This window comes from Mauremys reevesii, linkage group 27 (assembly GCF_016161935.1).
Source record: "Mauremys reevesii isolate NIE-2019 linkage group 27, ASM1616193v1, whole genome shotgun sequence".
In the NCBI taxonomy this organism is placed as follows: domain Eukaryota; kingdom Metazoa; phylum Chordata; order Testudines; family Geoemydidae; genus Mauremys; species Mauremys reevesii.
The window spans coordinates 1,133,678-1,158,995 of NC_052649.1; the positions used below are offsets into that span (position 1 = coordinate 1,133,678).

Sequence of the window (25,318 nt, forward strand, 5' to 3'; positions counted from 1 at the left end):
GTCCATCTCTGCTGTATGAAAGACTCACACAAACAGGGAAGTTACTGATTAAACTACACACTTACACATGGACAGCGGTGAAACTGACTATACGCAAAATGCTGCCAAATAAACAAAATACATAAACTGAATAAACAGAAATAAATATATTTTCTCTGGAATCCTTTTCAGTTCTAGTCATCTTAAGCATTCCTTGTAACAATAGTGGGTACAAAAATTTCAGATGGCAGAGTGATAGTTAAGTTGATGTTGTACCTTTACATTCATTGCATTTTGGGGGGAGGTACAATAGAATTATGTGTAAGTTTAATGCTCTGACCTTTGACCCACAGAGAAAAGGGTTTAAGTCTTGCCTTTTAAGGAAAATGGTTGAAAATGTGTTTTGTTGTTCATCCTATTCTGCTAATGGATTGGTGCTGGTGCTGGGGGCTGCCGCATCCCTGGCTTGAAGCGGTTTCCATCATATACAGGCTTTACAGTTTGGTTCAATGACTCTCAGCCCCCCACTATAAAAATTGTTCCTGCACCCCTCTGCTAATGGTCATGTCTCCATATTTTAAAACCATCCTACAATCTGGCAAATAATCATCAGTCTCTCTATTACCTGTCAGAATTAAGGTTCTGGCAGGGCTGTGTGTGAGAAGCTTGCTGCATACCAGGCCCTGGTTTACAAAATCCTTCACTTTCGTGCTACGCTTAAACAAAATGACAGGTCGTGGTTTCCCTTTTAGAAAGTGCTGTGTCTAAGGATTATCATTCTTTGGATTTAGACATGCTGATAAGCCCTAGCATTGTGGAAACATTGATCCTCTCGTCTAGATTACTCAGTTGCATTTAGATCATTCTAAGCACTGGCATATTAGTTTTTCCATTTGATAAGGTACTAATGGGATAGTAGCATGCGCTATCCTTAAAAACCCTATTAAAGCGACAAGTCACATCATGTTAGCTTGGGGGAGGGGGGAGTGTTGTTTTTTTAAATGTACAGCTACATTGGTTCCAGAAAAGAAATTGGTTTAAAAAGTCCCTGAGGCTTCCAAGGTCTTAGAAAAGCAAAATAATGCAATACACATGCCTTTGTTCCTTATCTGTAGTGTCAAGGGGAAATTACAGACAATTCTCTCTCTTCTCACATGTGTTTTTCACTGTGGAGTACAACAAAGAGGACAGTTCCAACAGTGTTTGTTTATTTTTCTGATATTGTTGAATGATGGAGAAGATTGCCAAGCTGGCACTCAAAAAGCCTGGGAGGTCACTGTATCTGGGCTGCTTATACATTAATCCTGGCACGGCTTTTTGTAACTCTGCTTCTCAAAGTGTTCCTTCACGTGAATCTGTTTGTTGTTGTTGGGTTTTTTTTCCTTTTAAACATACAGTATATTTAAATGTAGAATGAGAAAGGGGTGTTGCTGTCAGGAGAAGCACTTCTTACAAAAACAAGAAATTCTTTTACAAGGAGACACTGTTCTCAGGCCACATAAGTCCAAGTATGGAACATTCTCTGGGGCCTGATCCTTCTCTGCTTTACATCTTGTGCTGTCACTTTCACCAGTGCAGAGTGGATGTAGAATTCTGTCATTCTGATCTGGTTATGTTTTATACCTGCTTTGCACTGGTGTTAGATGACTATAGAGAGCTCACAGCAGAAGAGAATCAGGTCCTTAATCTTTAAAGGGTCATTGTCAATTTAAAATATCAAAATTTTCAGATGGAAATGTGTGCGTGTGTTATGGTTACAAATTACACCTAAGATCACTAGAACTGAAAGTTAATTAAATACATTTTCCTCTCTTTTTTCCAGTTTACTTTATGTATTTCACAGCACTCCATCCACTTTCACTTTCCCGTCAATTAATTAGCTTCTCTCTTGCTGAAACCATCTCTGTAAATATCAACAGGAAAGTTTAAAAACCCTTGTAATATTGTCTTACATCAGAGTGGAATTACAACAGTGTTAGGAAGATATAACAGAATGAAGAATCTGGCTGATTCTTTAAAAATTTCTTTCTGAAACTGGATTTTATTAAAATGTTTCACTTTCAAAAAGTCAAGCTGATGGTGTCCCTTCAATCACAGTTTTTCTCTGTAAAGTGATTTTAAAATGGCACCGTAAGGTTCTATAATTGTTGTATCTCACCGATTATAGTTCATACCTGTTCACATTACAAGTAAAAACTGTATTTTCTAACCTCCAATCCTGGTAATCCCCCCAGAATCTGTAAATCAAACATAGTTCTTAAGTCCTATACACTCACCAGTAATAAAAGCCCTGCGATTAGTTTATGCCATGGTATACAAATCAGAATTAGTCCAGTTCATTCTCCCAAGCTGGGTTGGCTCTGCAAGGCTAACGGGAGTAAAAAAGTACTGTTGTAAAATATTACTTTGTCCATGAAGCCAGCAAATATGACTCAGAAAACACACGCACCTAGGAGATCTGAAGAATAAGGGCTTGTCTATTTTAGGTAGGATGTGAATAGCAATTCTGGTTGATTTCTCCATGTAGACAAGCCCTGAGCAGGTACCGTTTATATGTAGTCACTTTTCTAACCATCCCCACAATTTAAAATGAGTTGACAGAGACCCAAAAGGAGAGAGAGAGAACACCAGATGCTGTATCTGCAGAAGAATCTTGAAATGAGATCCATGCCTCTCTTCCTTAACAGAAACATTTTTCTAGCCTCAACTTCATGACCCAACAATTCTTATGTCAAGGAATTAAAGTAAGAAATCATCAAGCAATTGGGTCTAAAATAAGTGAGATCCATTATAATGGGGTACCATTGAGAAGTATGCAGAGTTACATCCTCATTAGAGGGACTCAGCCAAATGTCCAGAAGTTGTTTGGCCAGAATTTACAACCAGTTAAGTGCCTATTCTTCAGCTTGCATCCTACAGGCATGTGGCTCTGAGAAGTCATTCGCTGGGGAAGTAGGTTGAGTGAGACTGATAGCCTAGGTCTCCCTTGTAAGGCAGCACGTAAGATTGATGATGTTGAATGACACCAACCCCAAGGAGGACCCCTGGGATTTAAAAATGAAATGGGATTCTTCGAATACTAACTTTTTTTTATTCTTGTTCCTAGGAGTGGCCACACGCTGCTTGCCTTCTGGTTTTCTCGTCAGGATGGGAAGCTAAACCGACAACAGACTATTGAGCTGGGACATCACATTCTCAAAGCACACATTTTTAAGGTAACAAGAATTCAAGGAAAAGCTCACACCATCCTCTTCCCTGACGCACATAGTCTGTCCATACCCACTATCAGAGAGACATGGTGGGTGAGGTGGTATCTTTTATTGGCCCAACTTCTGTTGGTGAGAGAGACAAGCTTTCCTGGGACCAACACGGCTGCAACCACACTGCAGTACCCACTATGTAAGGTCTGTTCTTGTTGCAGTGGGGCTGTAAGAAGTGTCATTGCTTCAGGCCTCCAAAACACATGAAGAAAGTTAGCGTTTGAGAACTGGTGAGGACATGAGGAATTCTGAAGGGCCAGAAAGTTGGGGAAATCTGCCTTGATTCTAAGGGAGGGGAATTAAAATCTGATAACATCTTGTTTTGTCAAACCACCACACACTGAACAGCAGCTTAAAATGCTCCTCGCCAAGTTCTTCTGCCCCCGACTTACAAATAAATGGCATTGCAATTTTGACTGGGCTTAACATTTTGCCAGAGACAAGGGTTGGAATTCCGTTCACAGAATGCAATGCCGTCCTTGTTACCCAGGTTTTCATTTTGGGCCCCCACAGCTCTTCTGAAACTTTCTTAATGTTAAAAGTGACAGAACCATAAGTGGAGAGGGCATGAGACAGGGTGTCAGGAGACCTGGATGTTATTCCTGCCTCTGCCACTGCCCTTGGTCAAATTTCTTCTTCTGTCTCCTTGTGTGTAATATTGGATGAGGTCCCTTCTTTGTAAAATGCTTTGTTCTTAATCTGGACGTCTCAATGTATGAGTCAGGTATAGTTTGTTTATGATCTACCAGTGAGTGCATGTTTCTGCAGAGCTGAGCACATTAAAAAATGTCTAGTTACTGCTCCTTAATGGTCCATTTTTACCCTCCACACAAAGAGTGACCCAAGGGTCACTAGTTACGATTCAAGTTTGACCCACAACTGGAGTCATATCTTCAGGCCCAAAGAATGTTCACCAATCAGCATCGGAATTGGTTAGGTAACTGTAACTACTACAGAGACAATAAATCATTTCTTAAAATTAATGGGAGCTGTTGGTACTCAGCACATCAGAGAATCAGGGCACTCATTCAGGTGCTTAAACTTCAGCACCCACTTTGCCAATATTTTTTAGAGCAACAGGATAGTTTCGGTATCTCACCAGGCCTTATTAACATCCTGATAGATCTCTTTATTTAATTCCACTGGCTATATTAATGATCATGTGTAATGGCAGGTCTGCCGCATTTGAGATTATGGGGAAGTTTGAGGTAAAGTGAAGAATCCCAATCAGCGTATAATTTTCAGATTTTAACATACATAAGTAGCTCCAGATTCAGCCCTGACATTAATGGGGTCAGTTCCTATTAACGTCAGTGCCAAAGCTGAATTTGGATCCTAGTCTTTATCATTTTACACTTTATAATGGAGAAAATGGCAGGATTTCAAAATCTAAATAAACCTCACGTTTCATTAAGTGAATGAGTTGGCAATAGATTCCAACTTGAATTGAAAAATATTTACCATCCTGGAAGGTGTCTGTTAACATACGAAAGATGTCAGTGTAGCTTTCTGTTTCTAATTACTTGGCAAAATCCTTTGTGTATGATTTTAGCAAGAATAATTTGCCTCGGTGACAGCTAAGGGTAACATCAGGTTGTACAGAAGTCCTACAGAGTTTGGAAAGGGGTTTGGGTTAGATGGTTTTACATGGGAAAAGCACTGTAAAGATTAGCCTTTGGTGTTTCTTAAACGGATTTATTTTTATTCCTTAATTTACAGTAGTTGTTTGTTTACGAGGATCTGCTTGTATTTTTTACCAAATTGAGCCATAGCAGCACTGTTTCTTGAAAGAGACACTTTCAAAGTGGAACCTTTCAAGGAGAAATATAAGTATCTTGTGTCCGTATTCCCATTTCTGTTATTGCAGATACTTTCTGTTTATGAGGAAGTGATTTCTCCTTCACAGCATCTCATTCTGCCTGGTCGTCTAGTAAAATCAATATCTTGTAGCTGTGACGTGAGCCTTCTGCCAAGTTAGATGCACGTCAGGTCATAAAGTCAGCTTACATTTTTTCTGTGGTATTGTGTTGGCAGAGCAGCCTTATCTAAACACAAAGGTCCTGATTCTAAATGTACGCTGGTTTGACGCCAGCATAACCCCACTGGAGTTACCTTGTACACTGCTGTGAAAGGGGAATCAGAAGCTAAACCGTGGTCTGCGGGTGAAGCTTCCTCTTGGGGAGGCTGGCCCCTGCCCTGCCTCTTCCAGCTGAAGCCCGACCTCTTCTGGTCGAGTCCACCCCCCCCCCCAGCTCACTTCTCTCAGCCTCCCCCATGGCCCCAGCCAGGGCGGGGTGGGGGGCTGAGAGCTCAGCCCGACCACAACGGGACTCTTGACCCTTGCCAGATCTCTGAGCACATAGCCCATCTCCTGTTCCACCCCCAGCTGTGCTCATGACCCCACCCCATTCCACCCCTTCCCCCATCCCCCCCGTCCCTCCCCCCCCCTTCCTTCTCCCCCCCCCTTCGTTGTACTGAGTTAGTACCCCCTTTGACTGTTGTGGTTGTGACAGACTGGAGAAGAAGAAGCTGGGTAAAAAGAGGGGGAGGTGAAGAGTACATTGACAGAGCTGCTTTGGAAGGATTGGAGAAACAAGAGGTTATAGTGAAGGGGTCATTTGAAGGTACTGCAGGGTCAATTGATTTGGAAATGAACTGAATTGCAGGCAGGCACAGAATCAAAGTTCATTGTATCCTGTGTATGATTAAACCTGCATATTTTTATTTCTTATTAACCCCATTCCTCTTATTATTAATCTTTAATGTATTTTTTATATTTGTTGTTGAGGTTTTGCAACTTAACGACTTAATAAAAGAAAGAAAGAAAAAGAATGAGATGAAGACTCAGAACTTAAAAGAAAAGGAAGAATAAAAATCTTTAAATTTGAACACATTTTTTTTTGAAGAAATATACTTATTTAAACAATTTTCATTGAAAATTGAAATTCATGTCCTTATTTGTTTCAGAGTGTCTTTTGCCAGTACACTTTTGCTTAAGTATATTTGTTTGCTTTATTTATTTGCTATATTTATTTTTGAATTGCTGATTATTTTTTTTTTGTTAATGTTTTTTGTTAATAATCATATTTTTGCTTTAAATTTAATAATCTTTTTAAAATTGTATTTATTAAGTGCTGCTAACTTAAGTAAATAACTTAAATAAATTATGTGTAAATGTTAGATGTAAGTAAAAGCTTGTGTATGTTCTTAATGTTGATTCCTCAAATCTTGATTCCTACCTCCAAATCCAAATACCTCATTCCATTACAAATAATTCCATTCCAAAAGTCAAGAAAAGTTTCCAAACAAACTAAATCATAGAAAATCTATAGATAGAAATTCCAAAATTGATAAAAATGATAATAATTAAAAGAAAAAATATAATAATAATAGAAGAAGGCAAATGGAATATAACTGCTCCAGGAGGGTGGAAGAGTGGTTGTGAAAATGCTCAAAACAAAAGCCAAGAACAAAAACAGAAACCTCAATAATAATGGGGAATTTCAAATAGCCCCATATTGACATGATACATATTCAACTGGCAGTTCTGAGAGAGTCCTAAGTGGAGTACATTGATTGTGGAGTGAGTGAATGTAGCATGGGTGAATGTAGAATATGAAATATATGCAATAAAAAAATAAAATTTTAAATTAAAAAAAAAAACAAAAAAAAAAACAAAAAAAGGAGCAAATAAATAACTTCAAATGGGACTAAATAAATAATGTGAAGCTAAAGAAAAAAAATTAGAAAAAAGTCACAAAACAAGAAAATGCCTACAAACTGCATGCAACAATTTAAAATGCAATAAATAAAAATGCAAAATAAAATAAAAAAAAAAAAAAAATAAAAGAGCAAAAAAAAAATCAAAAATCAGGTCCTCTCAAAGGAGTCTATTTTTTTTGAACCATTTGGAGGAGGAGGAAGGTTCACAGTCAACATGAATCACCCAAAACATGCCTGCCTGACCGCTTTCTGAGATATGATGATGAGATAACTGTGGATATGGGGTGGGGGGATATGATATCGTGATATATCTTTTTGAATCTTCCTTCACAAGTATTCTGCCAGCAAGAAGTAAGAAAGTAAGGATTGGATGGATGACAATAATGGAAAAGAATGCTGCTAGATCCTCTCTCTCATGCTCAATATCAACAGTTTGACATGTAGTGTTTGTGTTGGCATTGTCAGTGTGGAGTGAGAGGTTGGACCTGGGGCCAGTTTTGTTGAACATCTTCATTAATGATCTGGATGATGGGATGGATTGCACCCTCAGCAAATTTGCAGATGACACTTAGCTGAGAGGAAAGGTAGATACACTGAAGGGTAGGGATAGGGTCCAGAGTGATCTAGACAAATTGGAGGACTGGGTCAAAAGAAATCTGATGAGGTTCAACAAGGACAAGTGCAGAATCCTGCACTTAGGATGGAAGAATCTCATGCACTTCTACGGGCTGGGGACCGACTGACTAAGCGACAGTTCTGCAGAAAAGGACCTGGGGATTACAGTTGACGAGACACTGGATATGAGTCAACAGTGTGCCCTTGTTGCCAAGAAGGCTAATGGTATATTGGTCTGCATTAATAGGAGCATTGCCAGCAGATTGAGGGAAGTGATTGTTCCCCTCTATTTGGCACATTCCAACACCTCCCTAGGGAACCCATTCCAGTGCTTCACCACCCTCCTAATGAAAGTCTTTCCTAATAGCCAACCTAGAGCTCCCCCACTGCAACATTACTCCGTGTTCTGTCATCTGCCACCACTGAGAACAGCCTAGCTCCATCCTCTTTGGAACCCCACTTCTGGTAGTTGAAGGCTGCTATCAAATCCCGCCTCTTCTTTTCTGCAGACTAAGCCCAGTTCCCTCAGCCTCTCCTCAGAAGTCACGTGTCCCAGCCCCCTAATCATTTTCGTTGCCCTCCACTGGACTCTCTCTGATTTGTCCACATCCTTTCTATAGTGGGGGCTACAAAACTGGATGCAATACTCCAGATGTGGCTTCAGCACCATCCTTAGAGGTTTCTAAGGCCCAGGTTGACAAAGCCCTGGCTGGGATGATTTAGTTGGGGTTGATTCTGCTTTGAGCAGGGGGTTGGATTTCCTGAGGTCTTTTCCAACCCTGATCTTCTATGATTCTGTTAAATGCTGTCATGGCTAAACAGCAGAGTAAATGAGACGGTTGGAAACAGAAAGGCATCCTTTAAAAATTGGAAGTCTGATCTTACTGATGGTGATAGAAAGGAGCATAAACTCTGGCAAGTCAACTATAAAACTATAATAAGTCAGGCCAAGTAAGAATTTGAAGAGCAGCTAGCCAAGAACAGAAAAACTAACAGAAAAAAAATTAAGAACATGAGAAAGCAGGAAGTCTGTCAAACAATTATAAGTGCCACTGCACGATCGAGGTGCTAAAGGAGTATTCGAAGACAAGGCCATTGCAGAGAAGCTAAATTAATTCTTTGCTTCAGTCTTCACTGCAGAGGACATGGGGGAGATCCCCACACCCAAGCCATTCTTTTAGGTTAGAAGTCTGAGGAACTGTCCCAGATTGAGGTGTCAGTAAAGGAGGTTTGGAGAGAAACTGACCAGTTAAACAGTGATAAGTCACCAGGGCCAGATGGTATTCACTAAAGAGTTCTGAAGGAACTCAAATATGAAATGGAAGAACTATTCACTGTGTAGGTAACTTATCGCTTAAATCAGCCTCTGTACCAGATGACTGGAGGGTAGTTAATATAATACCTGTTTTTAAAAAAGGCTCCAAAAGTGATCCTGCCAATTACAGGCTGGTAAACCTAACTTCAGTATGAGGCAAATTGGTTGAAACTATAATAAAGCACAAAATTATCAGACACGTATATAAACATGATATTTTGAGAAAGAGTTAACATAGCTTTTGTAAAGGAAAATCATGCATTACTAATCTATTAGAATTCTTTGAGGGAGTCAACAAGCATGTGGACGAGGGTGATCCAATGGATATAGTGAACTTGGACCTTCAGAAACCATTTCACAAGGTCACTCACCAAAAGCTCTTAAGAAAAGTAAGCAGTCATGGGATAAGAGGAAAGGTCATCTGTTAGGATAAGTCACGAGATGGAAAGGTCATGAGATGACCTGTAACCAGTCAGAAGACAGGAGACAGGATAAGAATAAACGGTCAGTTTCACAATGGAGAGAAGTAAATAGCAGGCTCCCCTAAAGATCTCTGCTGTGACCGATGCTGTTCAACATATTCATAAATCATCTGAAAAAGGGGATAAACAGGCTGCAAAATTTGCAGATGATACAAAATTACTAAAATAGTTAAATACAAAACTGACTGAAGCATTGCAAAGGGATCTCACAAAAGTGGACAATAAGGCAACAAAATGGCATATGAAATTCACTCTTGATAAATGCAAAGTAACACACATTGGAAAAAAATAATTCCAATATTACATGCAAAATTAGCAGTTACCACTCCAGAAAGAGATCGTGGAGTCATTGTGGATAGTTCTCTGAAAATATCTGCTCAATGTACAGTGGCAGACAAAAAAGCTAACAAAATGCTAGGGGCCATTGGGAGAGGGATAGTTAATAAAACGGAAAATATCTTAATGCCACTATAAAAATCCTCGGTACACTCATGCCTTGAATACACACTTGAATACCATCTCAAGAAAGATAAATTAGAATTGGAAAAGGAAAAGGCAGTTAAAATGATTAGGGGTATGGAACAGCCTCCTTACAAGGGGAGAGTAAAAAAGACTGGGACTGTTCCTCTTGGAAAAGAGACAACTGAGGGGGTATATGATAGAAGTCTATAAAATCATGAAGGGTGTGGAAAAAGTGACTAGGGAAGTATTTAGTTACCCCTTCACATAACACAAGAACTAGGGATCACGCAATGAGATTAAAAGGTTTAAAACAAGCGTAAGGAAGGACTTCTTCACACAATGCACAGACAGCCTGTGGAGCTTGCTGCCATGGGATGTTGTGATGGCCAAATGTATCACTGGGTTCAAAAAAGAATTAGATAAGTTCATGTAAGATAGATCCAGATCCATCAATGGCTGTTAGCCAAGATAGTCAGGGATGCAGCCCTATGCTCCCGGTATCCCTAAATCTCCAACTGCCAGAAGCATCTAGCACTGGCCATTTGAAGACAGGATACTGGGCTAGATGAACCATTGGTCTGACTCAGTATGGCTGTTCTTATGGTCTTTATTTGACAAATGTTTAGCTAAAAGCTACAGGACTTGAAAATAATAAATGAAGAAAACTGTTAGTTCTTCGTGAGGACGGCCATCTTTTATTTTTTTTCTAAAATAAAATGGTTTTAAATGGCAAGTATATTTAACTGAAAAAATGCTTTTAAATAGTCACAGTAGTTACTTCTTGTTACGTAGGCAGTACGGTACAGCCACTTGACTGACATGCACTATAATGGTCTCTAGATTAAAAAAATGTTCACGTCTGTGGTATCATGATGTTAGGACAAAAGGCTACTAATTCAAGTGTATAGAAGGATATGTCAGATTACAATGGCAAAACAGTCGTTGCTGTTTAATACCAACAAATTATGATGGTCAAACAATGGCAGTAAAAATCTATAGAGACTTTATGCATAATTTTTTCTTTGTCCTAGGCCTAGTATGGTTGTTTACATTATTGCAGAGTCGGTGTAAAGCACTACCAACTTGAACTGGTAGCTGTTACACCCACTTTACACAAGTGTAAATGAGCACACAAGGTTCAAGGCAGTGGAAAATCAGGCCTTACATGTCAAAATAGTAGCCAAAGACATCTGTACAGTTCCATGGAGACTACAGTAGAAATAATGTTCAAGCACTATAGAAGAAAAGCTATCCTTTTAAAACCCCATCCAAAAATAGGCTCCCCTTTTCTTCCGCCTATCATCAGGCCACTGATTAACATCTGTTTGTTATGAAGAAATGATCATTCTTATAACAGGAAAGCAAGCTCACTTGACTATTTATTACATAACCTATAATTTAGTGCTGTTCAAAAAGACGTTAGTAATTGGTATCTAGTAAGCATAAAATAACTATGCTAGCCAAATAAGAAGGTTGGAGATAATCTAACATTAGATATGAAAATGTCTACTCTCTCTTTTGGTAAAACTTCTTTAATTTATCTTGCTATGATGGAGAATGTAGTACAAGTTGAGTTAGCTCTGTGAATAAGAAGAATATTTCGTGAATCAGTTTCTGCCACGAAAGTAGGTATTTTATAAACAAAACGAAAAAAGAATATGCCACCTTACCCCGTGTAATGGGATTCTCTGAAAGAGAGCTCAGGAGGCCCATGTAACCTCGGCGTGACAGGGCTGCCTTAAGGATATCGTGTCGGTACTACCTTGGGGGCTCTTCCTTGGGGCTGCAAGTTTATTAGTTCACAGCAGGGATCTAACATGATAAATGGCTTCTATGGCAACCTTAGTCTGTATAGACTGTTCTTAACTGGCAGGGAAGAGTATTTTGGTTACATTCTCGTTCTCCATTAAAGAAAGATGCAGTGGGAAGGGAATATGGGCCTTTAACAGTAAACCACAACTGCATGTTTCTGTGTTGTCAGCAGCTCATTACTGTGACATTTTACGTCAGCGGAGGATCTGCCCCAGCACGTCTAGTATTGCCAGCACTTTGTTGATAAATGGTGAATTTTAAGTGAGTGTGGCTATGATAAATGCTTAACGTTATTTTCAGCTTGCTGACTTTTTATTGCTAGCAGGAATCTAATTCTCCAGCCTCAGATCTGTAAAATTCTTTTGTTAATCATTTTTATTACATGTAGTAATTCCTTCTGCATAACATAATGCAAATATGTTGGGTACTAGAACTCACTGGCTCACTCTCTCTCTTTAGGGGCTGAGTAAAAAAGTAGGAGTGTCCTCGTCTATCCTGCAAGGGCTTTGGATCTCCTACAGCACAGAAGGTCTTTCAATGGCATTGGCATCTCTGCGAAACCTCTACACCCCTAACATAAAGGTACTGTACAGAACAGACAGTTGACGAGCTGGTTCAGTGCTTTGAGCCTCCAGTGCTCCAAGAAAGAAAGATTTCTCCAAGGCTCCAGTTCAGCCAGGTCCTTAGTGCATGTGTATTGTTAAGCATGTGAGTGAATCTCATTGAAGTCCATGGGACTCCTCACAACTTAGTTACACCGATATGTAAGCAACTTGCTCAACCAGGACCTCGTTTTTTAAGTGTCCAGTTAAGGTTTGATACCAATGAGTAGCGACTCCCCAACTTGTCTGTGTTCAGCAGGGATTTTCTGTGAATTCCTATAAAAAAGCAGTGTCATATCTGTTCCTGCCGACCATCCTTCATTTCCACCGATTTCTCCCAAATATACAGAAGGCTCCCTTGGGTGTTGTAAACCTGACAGTGCCTTGGGGGTTTGTCTGCTCTGAGGGCGTTTTTGCAGCTATGGAAAGGAGTATAATGTGCATAGCTTGTTCCTCCATTAAGTCCAGCCTGGTCATGTCCCTGTGTATATCACATCACACCATCTAGTCAGTGGTTGGACTTACCTTGGTTGTATTTGCAGGGATAAAACAGTGTAGAGCTGCATCCCCCAGATGGTGGGGGGAGATAGCCCATCTTGGGGAAACCCCAAAGGGTTGCACTTGCCGTGAACCAAGTATATTTAGATGAAGGAAAACTCTTGATTTAAGACCTGGGCAGACAGAGTTCACTTAGACTCTTCAGGCAAGTCTGTCTGTTTAGAAGGAAAACTCTGATTATAAATCAGAGCAGGCCAAGCTAGCGTGGAACCACTGGTACCTATTGCTAGCAGGCTGTGAGACATGGCATTCCCATAAGCTGGATAGGATGGATTAGCCTAAGAAGCCATAGCATCCTAAATTCACTTGTAGAAACAGAGTTCTTTAACTTGAGTTAATTGCCGATTAAGTTGAGTTAGCCGACACATTTGTACGTGCTAGTGAAGACATTCTGCAAACATTTGTGAAGTGTCCAGATTAGCATGTACAAATATGTTAGCTAGAGTGAAAAAAAATCTAATGCAGAGAACCTTCAGGGCTTGCATACCTCTCCCCACATGAGGGTGGGGCCAGCCTGAGAGATCCTCCTCATATGGAGAGGGGGCCCATCGTCATCCTCTCTATCCTTTCCCTATCAGGAGCCCTCTCTCTCTCTCATCTCAGTGTCATGAGCTGTCTCTTTCGCTCTGCAGCCCAGTGCAGAGAGAGCAGAGCCAGGAAGACAGCAGGAGGGGAAGCAGCAATTGGGTGACCAGTAAGCATCACAAGGCCCCTGTTGAATGGACGATCAAGCAGTTACAAAACCATCCACTATCTTTCCCTGTGTGAGGCTCCCTGTGGCCCTATTTCTGGCAGTATGGCTAAGGCCAGCCTGCTCCAACACCACGCAAATTACAGAACAAAGTCCATGCTAGCGATTAGACAGCGCTCCCCCTACCTAAAATAAAGCTGTGGTTTGGGCTTGTCTTTTTGTTGCTCATTGTGGTGATGTGTTTCTCTTCTGCCCTTCAGGTCAGTCGGTTGCTAATTTTGGGAGGTGCAAATGTTAACTACCGGACCGAAGTTCTGAACAATGCCCCAATTTTATGTGTCCAGTCTCACCTTGGTTACACAGAGATGGTGGCTTTGTTGTTGGAGTTTGGGGCCAACGTAGATGCCTCTTCTGAAAGTGGCCTGACTCCTCTTGGATATGCTGCTGCGGCTGGATATCTGAGCATTGTTATGCTACTGTGCAAGAAACGGGCCCAGGTAATGAGACTGTATTTATCTGATGACACTCTGACTTCCCAGGAATTCCACATTGACATGGAGGAGAAAGCAGGTAGTATGTGGAGTACATATCAGACCTCAGAAAAGGAACTGAGCCACTGTTCGCTTTTTCCTTTGCCATGTAACATTTCTTAACAATACTCTTTCCTCTGGTTTTTGCACCTGAAGATAGGCTAAATGATTTAAACAGACTGTCTACTTTGTTGGAACCTTTTTCTATATGGTCTAAATCAAACCCCTACAGTTTCCACATGCCGTCATCTTCAAAAGTCTCAGCATCCTACCCTCTTGCTTACAAAGCAGGAGTTACCCTTCATTATTAAATGCTCAATCCTGCAAGGGGCTGGACATCTCGTGTGAGTTTGCTGGACCACACATAGTACTGGGCATTAGTCGTGTCGTGGTGAGGATTCTCCTCCTTCAGGAGGGATTGGTTATTGCCTTAACGTGGGTAGCCCCAGTGATCTGATCTGGTATGGCAAAGTCTATGTTCTTATAAGCCCCAAGTGCAGCATCAGCAATTAAAAAATATCTGATGAGATCCCAACTCTGCCCTCTTGTGTTACTGTCCGGATGGAGCATTTCAAAGGTACAAGAAGGCAGTCGGGTTTTCAATTCCATTGGAAGTCAATGGGAGGAAGGCACCTAACTCCCATTTGCACCTATGAAGATTCCTCCCCTGCCAACACACAGTTACTAGCCACCTAACGTCTATCTTACCTGTCTAGTTAGGCTGAGATTTTCAAGAGTGTAAGAGAGTGAGGTGCCCAGATTCCATTGAATTCGATGGCATTTGGGACCTTGCCTTAATCTCTGTCTGACCAGTCTCTTTGTATCTAAGGCACCTATTCCCATGGTATCCAAGCATTGTACTAAAAATAGCACTGTGTGCACCCCAATTGGCAGGTCTCACATTTTCCATTGTTCCTGGTGTGCATGTGTGAGTGAGGAGTTTTTATTATTATTGCAGTTTTTTGTTCCGGTGATAGAACAGATTAGAATCCTGTTTGTAGTTGCTCACAGGTGACTCCACAATGCCGGCCGGGTTTGCGTTTCTGTGACAACATGCTGCTTTGAAACGTGTCGTTGGCACAAAAGGCATAGCAGGTTTGCAGGGTCTGTAATTAGCGTTTGGGAATTCAGGCCTGATACTGGAACTGTGGAATCCTGCCTTGCTACTGGCTTGCTGAAGTCATTTCTCTACAAGTCCTTGACCCTCCACGGTGTTAAAAAGCAGCATTGTTTTGCAACATCCAATACACCAGGAGTTCTCAAACTGGGGGTTGTGACCCCTGAGGGGTATTATGTGGGGGGTCGCGAGCCATCAGCCTCTACCTCCAAACCCCACTTCTCCTCCAGCATTTATAATAGTGTTTAATATAAAAAATTTGTTTTTAATGTATAAGGGGGGGGTCATACTCAGAGGCTTGCTGTGTGAAAGGGGTCACCAGTACAATAGTTTGAGAACCACTGCAATACCCCATTTGGAAATATTCTCTGAACGCTTCTGTGTTGGCCAGTAAACTTGGCCAGTAAGAATACTCTTTTGTTTGGTTTGTGGTGAGCGTTTCAAGGGTTAATTGTGTGTAATGAGTCAAGTTTCAAACATTCTGTTGAACAGAAGAATTTTGCTCCGAACTGAAATGGCAGCCTCCTGGAAACAATTTGTGGTTTCTGTAAATGTTTTGCCTCAGTTCTGAAAGCAAACTAAAGGCTTGTGTGGTTTGAATACGAATGTCAGGATGACTAAGGGACCCTTTTAGGTCTTGCTGAGTTGTCAGGACAATGTAAAGGCAAAAATAGACTTTAAAAAAAAAGATAAGCTGGGTGACTCCCTAGCACCGACTGATAAGCAGTATTAATAAACTTCCAATGGAGTCCCATTATATCCTCTGTCAGGGGAAATGGGAGGGAAACCCAGGGCACGAAATGTGATTTAAAAAATTCCCATCCCAAATGGAAAAAAAGAAGCTCGCTTCCGTGAGTGTCCCCCTTCAGTACTGAGAGAACATACACAGTAGCAGCCATTTTTGGTTCAAAGATGTTGGGTTGTATCGTGAATAAATTAAACAGCAGTGGCTACGTGCATTTACTGAACATACTGATACGTTGTTCAGCAGTGAAGTGGTTAATGAGTAGAAAGAATCTAGTTGAAACGTTTTGCTGGGATACTAATATTATTTGTATTATGGTAGGACCTAGAAGCCAAAGGTAACATTGTGGACAAACACATAGAAAACAGTCCTCAAGTTCCTAGTAGGATATCAGATTATAATGCCATCACCTGAAATTTCTGTTTTTATTAATGTTTCTCTGCTGCCCCCTTCTAGTGAGGCTGACTAAGGTGCAGCTGAATAAAACAGGCTGACTAATCATTCTAACACTGGACTCATTATGAGGTATTTTTGCTCATTTTGAAGAATTGTGAAATGGTGGGTTTAGAACATTCTCTTTCGACTCAGTGGCTCTTTGTATCCCGAGGCAGACAACGTCAATGAGTAGAATTTCAGTGCCAAAGGAACTACAGTTGGCGTACTTGAGAACGCAGCGGAAATGTGCTTTTGCGGGAATAAAGCCAGTATGCTTTTAGTGTGACGAAAACTGAAGCTGTAAAGTGGTGACCTACCCAAAGAAAGCAGCTGTGGCCAAGAGGATGTCTGTCCTCAGGGCAGTGATTCTTTAGGAACGAACTTTGCCTGGTTGTGGATGGGATGGTTAACTAGAAGAATGCAGAGAATGTACATCCTGCCCATGTGGCATTATTACAAACCCAGGGCTGGAGACGCTGAGAAAGCCATGGCTTTTCAAACAGGAGTCGGGTTTAATTGTGTTTTGTGTTTCTGTTCCCCTGAAAGGTGGATCACTTGGACAAAAACGGGCAGTGTGCCCTGGTTCATGCGGCTCTCAGAGGTCACCTGGAGGTAGTGAAGTTCCTGATTCAGTGTGACTGGACAATGGCTGGGCAACAGCAGGGGGTATTTAAGAAGAGCCATGCGATACAACAGGCACTGATTGCAGCAGCCAGCATGGGCTACGCTGAGGTAAGACATAACTACACTGTTCTGGATCTCTGTGGGATACAGAAATAATAGGGTAGCTGCGTTCCCTGGTCACAAGGCTGAGCACAGAGGGTCTAGGAGGTGGAGTCAGTAACTTCCGCCCACCCCACAAATCCACTGATTTCTTGGTGGCCTGGGCAAAATCTTTGCAGGCTTCCATCCAGAGGGAGAGTGAAAAGCCCCTAATGTATTTGAATATACCTTTAAGCAGGCAAAGGTAAAACCATGTACTGCTTACCCCATTCCCCAGTGAGGGGATGGATGATGATATGTAAAATACTGTTTATTTTCCTGTTGGGAAGTAATATTTGGCTGAAAACTTGTTTCTGTTTAAATAAAACCCCTCTCATTAATTTCATTAATCATGAAACTTCAATCCATGGAAACATAAGTAACGTGATCAGATCAAAGGAGTTAATCAAAGGGAGCTGGGTAAATCACACCATGCAAGTGACACAAGTTGAATTGCTTAGGAACAGATGTGCCTTTGAAGCAACAGAGCTTCTCTGCAACCTGGTCACATGATCCCTAACAGCACCCGGTATTATTCTAATGGGAAACTTCCCCAGAATTTTACTGATATATTTGTAATTTTTTTTAAAAAAGTGGTTTCAGAATTATTTACTGTGTATGCAGCGCTATAAATGGACATGGCACTTTACAGACAAATAAAGATGTGTAGTCCATGCTCTGAAATGCTGACAGTCAAGGGAGGTGGAAAGCCAGGGGAAATAGTGTTATAATTAGTAATTATATAATATAATAATCATACTATAATTAAAATGTATATAATTTATGATTATAAGAAAGTTAAGGTGGAATGTTACTTCCACTGATTAAGCAGTTTGCTGACATAGCCAGCATTACCATTTTTCTTCTAGCAGTTAAGCACATATTAAAGCTGATTGAAAACTGGTTTAGTCTGTGACTTCAGGCTCCCCAGGGCCTGTGTTGTACATGCCGTTGCTTTTCAGTAATGGACAGCCCCAGCAGGCAGCTTAGAAGTGGCAATTGTAACTGAAAACCTTTCTTTTCAAAGCCCCCTTGCGCGTTGCGTTCATGAGAGATGCTTCCTGCCCTTGTCTGCTGTCAGGTTGCTATGCTGAGTACAACAGGCACAGTTGCCGCACTCTTGCCTTTAGTGTAGCTCTTGGTAGGTGTGTCCCTTCTTGGATGAGAAAAATGTACCTTTGTCCTTCAGTAAATTCTGTTCTCGCCTTAATCTCTTGCTTTCTCGTATCATCTTACCGAGCACTAAGGAGATTTTAGCCAATTTCAAAAATTTACCCTCGGATGAGATTAATTCAGTTCTTTGAAACCCAGTCTACACTGGCCAGGGAAACCATGTTGGTACCTTTCTAGCAATCTGCCTAAATGTCATTCATGCTAGGAAGGAGCTAATTGTTTAGAAAGACAGCCCAGTCTAGTGGCTGAAGCTCAAGACAGTCAGGAGACTGGAGTTCTGGTCTACACTCAGTTGACTCACTTTTTAACCTTAGGAAATTCACATCACCTGTGTGTGCCTAAATTTCCCCATCAATAAAATGGGGATGTTAGTATTCACCCACCTTTTTAAAGCACTTCAAGATCCAAAGATGAAAGTCACTAAAGCACTATTTCTTCACTGGTCGCTATGGGTAACCCAGGAACTATGGAGCATTCACTGCATGCACAGGATAATCTGTATACAAAACATACACAGCTTCTGAGTTGTTAGGTAGCACCACTATAAAGGCTCGTCATGTGCAGTTGTCTCAAGAGACTTGTTTTTTCCCTTGTACAGGGCAGCGGGCTCAGTTACTGATCTCGGGAAGAATATTTACCTACGCTGAGGTGCCAGGCAGAGACTTTGTTCATTTTCTTTTGTTTATTCAGAATGGCTTATGTTAAGATGTCAGCAGTTTATATATAACATGCTGAAGTTCATGAGCTGACACGTCTCTTTGTTTTAGATTGTCTCCTACCTGCTCGATCTTCCAGAAAAAGATGAAGAGGAGGTGGAACGAGCACAGATCAACAGCTTTGACAGCCTGTGGGGAGAGACAGGTAATTTCTATAGATGCTGCAGTTTCTATCTTTCATGTTTGTGTTTGTGGATTCCACTAATATCAAATATACATTTTAGACCTGTGTGTGTCATGACTTACTGAGGGGGATCAGTTTCTTCGATTTGAACTTCCTTGCAGATGCTCTGTAACCTGCTTTATTATTTTTCCAAAAAGTGCCTGGCCTGATTTTTGGGTTACTGAGTACCTGGAAGATTCAGGTGTGCAGGACCTCTAAAGATCAGGCCAGCAATCTTTTCTGGGACATCTTCCACTGTATTGAGCTAGATGAGCACAGAACTCAGAACTCTCTTTTTCTCCTTTGATATTTGGCACAGCTATAAAAGGAATGTTTGCCAACACCAAAATAACCTGCAACACCTGCAGCTTAAACTCCTGAATGTTAAATTAGCATTTGGTTTTCTGCGAGCTTGTAATTGCTTTATTGTAACATTGAAAACATACCTGGCAATTAAACAAATGCACTTTAATGGAGGATAGTCCATCTGATAATCCTGTATGCCAATCTAGACGTGTCACCTTCCCAGTGTCTACTAGAAAAAAGGCAGCATTTCAACCCACATCCTTTACACGTACAGCTTGTGCTCAGCCAAAGAGAGATCTGCAAAATGGAGCCATTGGCTTTTAACTTGGATGAGCTAGTTAAATGTTAGCTACAGGGTTTGTACTCTACTCACTAATTAGGTTAAACCACCGGTATTACCACAGTGATATTCCTGTCTGGGTAACCACACAATGATTTTGATCCTGCCAGCTTTAGTCAGAAATGACCTGAACCAAGGATGCAAACACTGGGTGATGTGTAATTTTGTGTGTGGTTAAATTGTTTTTGGTAAACAGAACACACACTGGAGTACATCTTGAATTGGTTCAGACTTTGTAGTTTGGAAAATGTACTCATGTAACCAAACCTCTGAATGTTTTCAGGTTCATGGCAACACCAAAATTTGAGCCTACCAGGAAGATCCTCCTCTGGGTAAAATGAGCTTGTGAAGGACAAAAATGTAGATGAGAATTGGCACAGTAGGCAGCCTGAACAATAATAAGATTGTTGTGGGCTAACAGCAGGAAAGTGTGAAAGGATGAAGCCCCCAGAATCACCAAAGGAGACCTAAATACAGAATAAATATGTCATGATAATATTAACTGAATTTTTTTTTTTACAAATAAATGTTACTTTAGAGAGTCATAGAAGGAGCAGGAAAAGGAATAGAGGGTATAGTTATCTAGATATGATCCCTGAACACTGAAAAAGTGTTCATTACAATCGTATAATGATGACAACATTTTTACAGATGAGTTGTTGATTCAATATGCTGACCAGTGCAGAGGTAGTGTTATCTAAAATGTATTCTCTTTTACTTTAAAAATAAGGCCTAAATATCAAGTTATGCTATTAACTGGATAAACAGACTCTGGAATTGAGAATGAGAATCCAAAATATTTGTAAGGTTTGGTCAAAAAACCACTAAAATGTCCCTCTGTTGTATTTACCTTGGTAAGCAGATGCGGTTTTCTTCAACATTTTCATTAATGATCTGGATGATGGGATGAATTGCACCCTCACAAATTTGCAGATGACACTTAGCTGGGAGGAAAGGTAGATACGCTGAAGGGTAGGGATAGGGTCCAGAGTGACCTAGACAAATTGGAGGATTGGGCCAAAATAAATCTGATGAGGTTCAACAAGGACAAGTGCAGAGTCCTGCACTGAGAATGGAAGAATCCCATGCACTTCTACAGGCTGGGGACCAACTGACTAAATGACAGTTCTGCAGAAAAGGACCTGGGAATTACAGCTGATGAGACACTGGATATGAGTCAACGGTGTGCCCTTGTTGCCAAGAAGGCTAACGGCGTATTGGGCTGCATTAGTAGGAGCATTGCCAGCAGATTGAGGGAAGTGATTATTCCCCTCTATTCGGCACTGCTGAGGCCACATCTGGAGTATTGCATCCAGTTTTGTGGCCCCCACTACATAAAGGACGTGGACAAATCGGAGAGAGTTCAGCGGTGGGCAACGAAAATGATTAGGGGGCTGGGACACATTACTTCTGAGGAGAGGCTGAGGGAACTGGGCTTATTTAGTCTGCAGAAAAGAAGAGTGAGGGAGGATTTGATAGCAGCCTTCAACTACCAGAAGGGGGGTTCCAAAGAGGATGGAGTTCTGCTATTATCAGTGGTGGCAGATGACAGAACAAGGAGCAATGGTCTCAAGTTGCAGTGGAGGAGGTCTAAGCTGGATATTAGGAAAAACTTTTTCACTAGGAGGGTGATGAAGCACTGGAATGGGGTTACCTAGGGAGGTGGAATCTCCATCCTTAGAGGTTTTTAAGGCCCAGCTTGACAAAGCCCTGGCTGGGATGATTTAGTTGGTGTTGATCCTGCTTTGAGCAGGAGGTTGGACTAGATGACCTCCTGAGGTCCCTTCCAACCCTCATCTTCTATGATTCTGTGATATCATTGGACATGAGTTAAGATAGCCAATGACTCTAGTTAAACTTGACATAGTCTGATATTAACCCACACAGATTTTCTGGACTAGTTTCTAACTCTCTTCCCATTTGCAGTGCAGTCTCCCTTCACATCCAGACAGCTCTCCCACATCCCTGACTCTGTATAGACGTCTGCCATGCACCTCTGTTTGACGAGTTCCAGCAGCTTCCTGTTCTGCTCAGACATCTCCCATTTCCATACATCCCAGGCCACTTTCCTTGCCTGACTATTCCCTGAAGGACACATCCAACATTTGCCTTGTTCCCTCTGTGTGTTACTGCCCCTGGCAAAGAGCTCCCTTTAATGGAAAAGCTTTTGTGTGGCCATGACTATTAGATATTTCTGTCTGTTTGTGGAGAGCTCTTGGAGTCCATCTGGTTACCTTGGAATGGCGTTGATTCACATGCTAAGAGTCATCGCAAAGGAATGCCCAATTTCTGATAAAAATTGCCCTTGTGAAAGATGGAAAATAAGCAGCCAGCAATCAGGGCCGCCCAGTGGATTCAGGGGGCCTGGGGCAGCGCTTGTACTCACCCAGTGGTGATCCGGGTCTTTGGCAGCATTTCGGAGGCGGGGGGCCTCTCAGTCGCTCCACGTCTTCAGCGGCACAGAAGGGCCCCCCGCCGCTGAAATGCCGCCGAAGACCCGGAGCAACTGCAGGGCCCCCTGCTGCTGAAATGCCGCTGAAGACCCGGAGCGACTGAAGGGCCCCCTGCTGCTGAAATGCCGCCGAAGACCCGGAGCGACTGAAGGGCCCCCTGCTGCTGAAATGCCGCCGAAGACCCGGACCGCCGCTGGGCCAGGGCTCACAGGGCCCCTGTGGGGCCCGGGGCCTTGGGCAAATTGCCCCCCCCCAACAGCCCTGCCAGCAATAATGGAAATTGTCAAAACCTCAATCTCTAGTTTTTACACATATTGCATAGATAACGTGAGCGTCCTGTGGCTCATGAGACTCCATTTTACTTTGTTTTGGTTTTATTTTCCAAAAAGTACTTAACAATTCTAGATAAAAATAAAGAGAAATGCAGCAGAAAGTGTTGCCTCAACCTAAAATCAACTTTGAAAATCCGTATTGGTTCCTGTTCTGTTTCGATACCTGTTGCTTGTCTCTCTAATCTTGTCTGGAGTAGAATTGACTGCCTGGCTTCATGATATTATCCTACTGTCATCTGAATTGCAGTGCCAAGTTACATCATAACCTAGGCACTGCTGATAGCACAATAAAGTCAGTTCCAGATGGAATATTTACCTCTGAATCAAGACTAATATTAAAAGCCAGCAGAAAATGTCTGTGTCAACAGTAATAATACAGTCGGAGATGGAGGTGCAAATACAATGGTGATAAATGCATCAAAATGTGTCCTCCTGCTACTGAGTATGAAATAGATGATTGTACAACACAGGAGACTGAAAGCACATTAAAAAGGTGGTTCTTTTTCCAGTAGAGAAGTTGACTTTTTCCTTACAAACAGCTCAATTGCATTTAAAAGTACATTGTTATTGAGCCCACTAGGAATGTAAAATAAATGCACATTACATAATTGACAGTCACACCATTGTCCATAATAATACTTTGTGTGAGGGTACGTCCAGACTACCCGCCATATTGGCAGGTAGCGATCGATTTTTCGGGGATCGATATATCACGTCTCATCTAGACGCAATATATCGATCCCCGAAAGCGCTCCCGTCGACACCAGAGCAGGCGGCGGTAGCGGAGTCGACACGGGGAGCCGCGGACGTCGATCCCGTGCCGTGAGGACCTGAGGTAAATCTATCTAAGATACTTCGACTTCAGCTACGCTATTCATGTAGCTGAAGTTGCGTATTTTAGATCGATACCCCCTCCCAGTGTAGACCAGCCCTTAGAGACATCACACAATGAATCAATGGCAAAACCCATGAATAGAACCCAGAAGCCTTGATTCCTCCCTTGCTTGTGACCGCTAGACACAGTCCCTGTCTTCTACATTTGTAGCTTACATTCAAAGCCACATGGATAGGATTACGGGTCTCATAGTCACTTCTGTTTGCTGCATTTAGAGGGTTTTCTTTTTTAACTCTTGATGTCCCCCAAACCCAAGAGAAGAAAATAAACTACAGTTTGGAACAGAGAGAAGTTGAATATATCACCCACAAGTAACAGGGTTGCAGCTGGAAACCCATCAACACCTCTAAATCAGCCATCCCACAGAAATGAACTTCAAAGAAGAAGAAACATGCGCTATCAGTTAGAAATAGACTCCCACCTTCTGCTCCGACGCCTACTAAAAGGAGCAAAACACAGAGCCAGAGGAGCTGGGCTGAAATACACATGAAGCTGATGAGGAGAGGGAGGAGCTGAAAAGTCTAAAATTAATACTGAAGACAAGTAAAAGACAAGTCCTACACTTAGATCTATTTTCAGATTCAATTTCTAACCCAGCCATGTTGTCGGAGTTTACAAGGTACATTTTTCCAGGGAGGGGAACTTTCATGTTACCAGGTCACTTGAAATATTGAAAATTAAAGATAATTTTGGCTTTGCATAAAAAGGCATTTGCAGGTGTGATCTGTCCTGGCCCAGAAACAAAGGGCAGAATTAGCATTTAAATTGAAGAATGCTTGTTCATATGCATTGTGTTCCAATTGTTTCCCTGATGGGGTTTCAAAACCTTACACCCTAAAATGAGATAGTAAAAAACAAAAATCTTCCATTTGAATAGCATGGCTCTGCACTAGTTCTGAAAAAGAAAACCACAAACTCTACTAACTTCCAGCTGGCTGGCAATAATCTTTCAATAACTCCATCTCTCTCTCTGCCTTCCTTCAAGAAACCCACATAGTCAGGTTCCCTAGTGAAACTAGACAAATACAACTTACATTTTGTGGAAGGGCTTTAAAGTGTATGTGAAGAAAGCATGTACCCAGAGGTTTGTGTGTTCTATTGAAATCATTCCCATGCAGTGACGTACTTGGTTTTAGAATCCCTGGATTGTATGCTGTACGGTGCCACAGAAAAGCTGCAGGAGGCACAAGGGGAAATGTTTAAGGTTTCAAATGACACAGCCTTGAATTTCATAGTTGCACATGCCAGTAGATTATTTGGTGATTATCATAGCTGGGTTTTTTTTTTCCTGGTCCACTGCAACTTGGGGAAAAGGAAAATGGTCTTTCTCATACAGTACTCTTTTTCCAGGATCTTATGAGGTCTCTTTACAGAAAGAACGAACCTTTGATAATAAAATATAAATGATTAGTGAAAATTACAACTAGCAAAGTATCATAGTCTCTCTGTCTATCCATTCTGTGTCTTTTTTTATCCTACCTGTGAAGGTAGTATCTAGGCCCTGAATATAATAATTGGAACCTTCAGGGTGGAGGGAATGCAGATGTTTGGAAGGAAGAGAGATTTGAGATTACTGGCAGAAATCACAGCTACTCACAAATTGCCATGAATGAGCCGAACAGGCTTTTTTTCTCTGGTATAAATTTTTTGGTGAATTAGGCTTTTTTATTACTGTTTTTTTATTTGTTTTCATTGATTTTTTTTATTATTATTTAGTTCACTGTAACGCTGAAGTACAAGCAAGCTGAGTCGCTCCTTTTGCTTGGTGAAATTGAAAGGAAATTTGTTTAACATAAAGCACCTTATATTTTCTGATCACCGAAGGGAGCAAAGGAGACATTTTTCTTACTGC

The 25,318-nt window shown here is 41.4% G+C and overlaps 1 protein-coding gene across 23 annotated transcripts in view; it reads left to right on the forward strand.

Moving 5' to 3' along the window:
• TANC2 (tetratricopeptide repeat, ankyrin repeat and coiled-coil containing 2) overlaps nucleotides 1-25,318 on the forward strand; it is a 631,662-nt gene that overhangs the window by 580,253 nt on the left and 26,091 nt on the right. For all 23 annotated transcript variants that reach the window (XM_039516554.1, XM_039516557.1, XM_039516556.1 and 20 more), the window contains 5 exons: nucleotides 3,086-3,194; nucleotides 12,108-12,230; nucleotides 13,760-13,996; nucleotides 16,873-17,058; nucleotides 19,029-19,122. In XM_039516554.1, coding sequence (XP_039372488.1) covers nucleotides 3,086-3,194; nucleotides 12,108-12,230; nucleotides 13,760-13,996; nucleotides 16,873-17,058; nucleotides 19,029-19,122 — 749 coding nt within the window. The remainder of the gene's footprint in view (nucleotides 1-3,085; nucleotides 3,195-12,107; nucleotides 12,231-13,759; nucleotides 13,997-16,872; nucleotides 17,059-19,028; nucleotides 19,123-25,318) is intronic.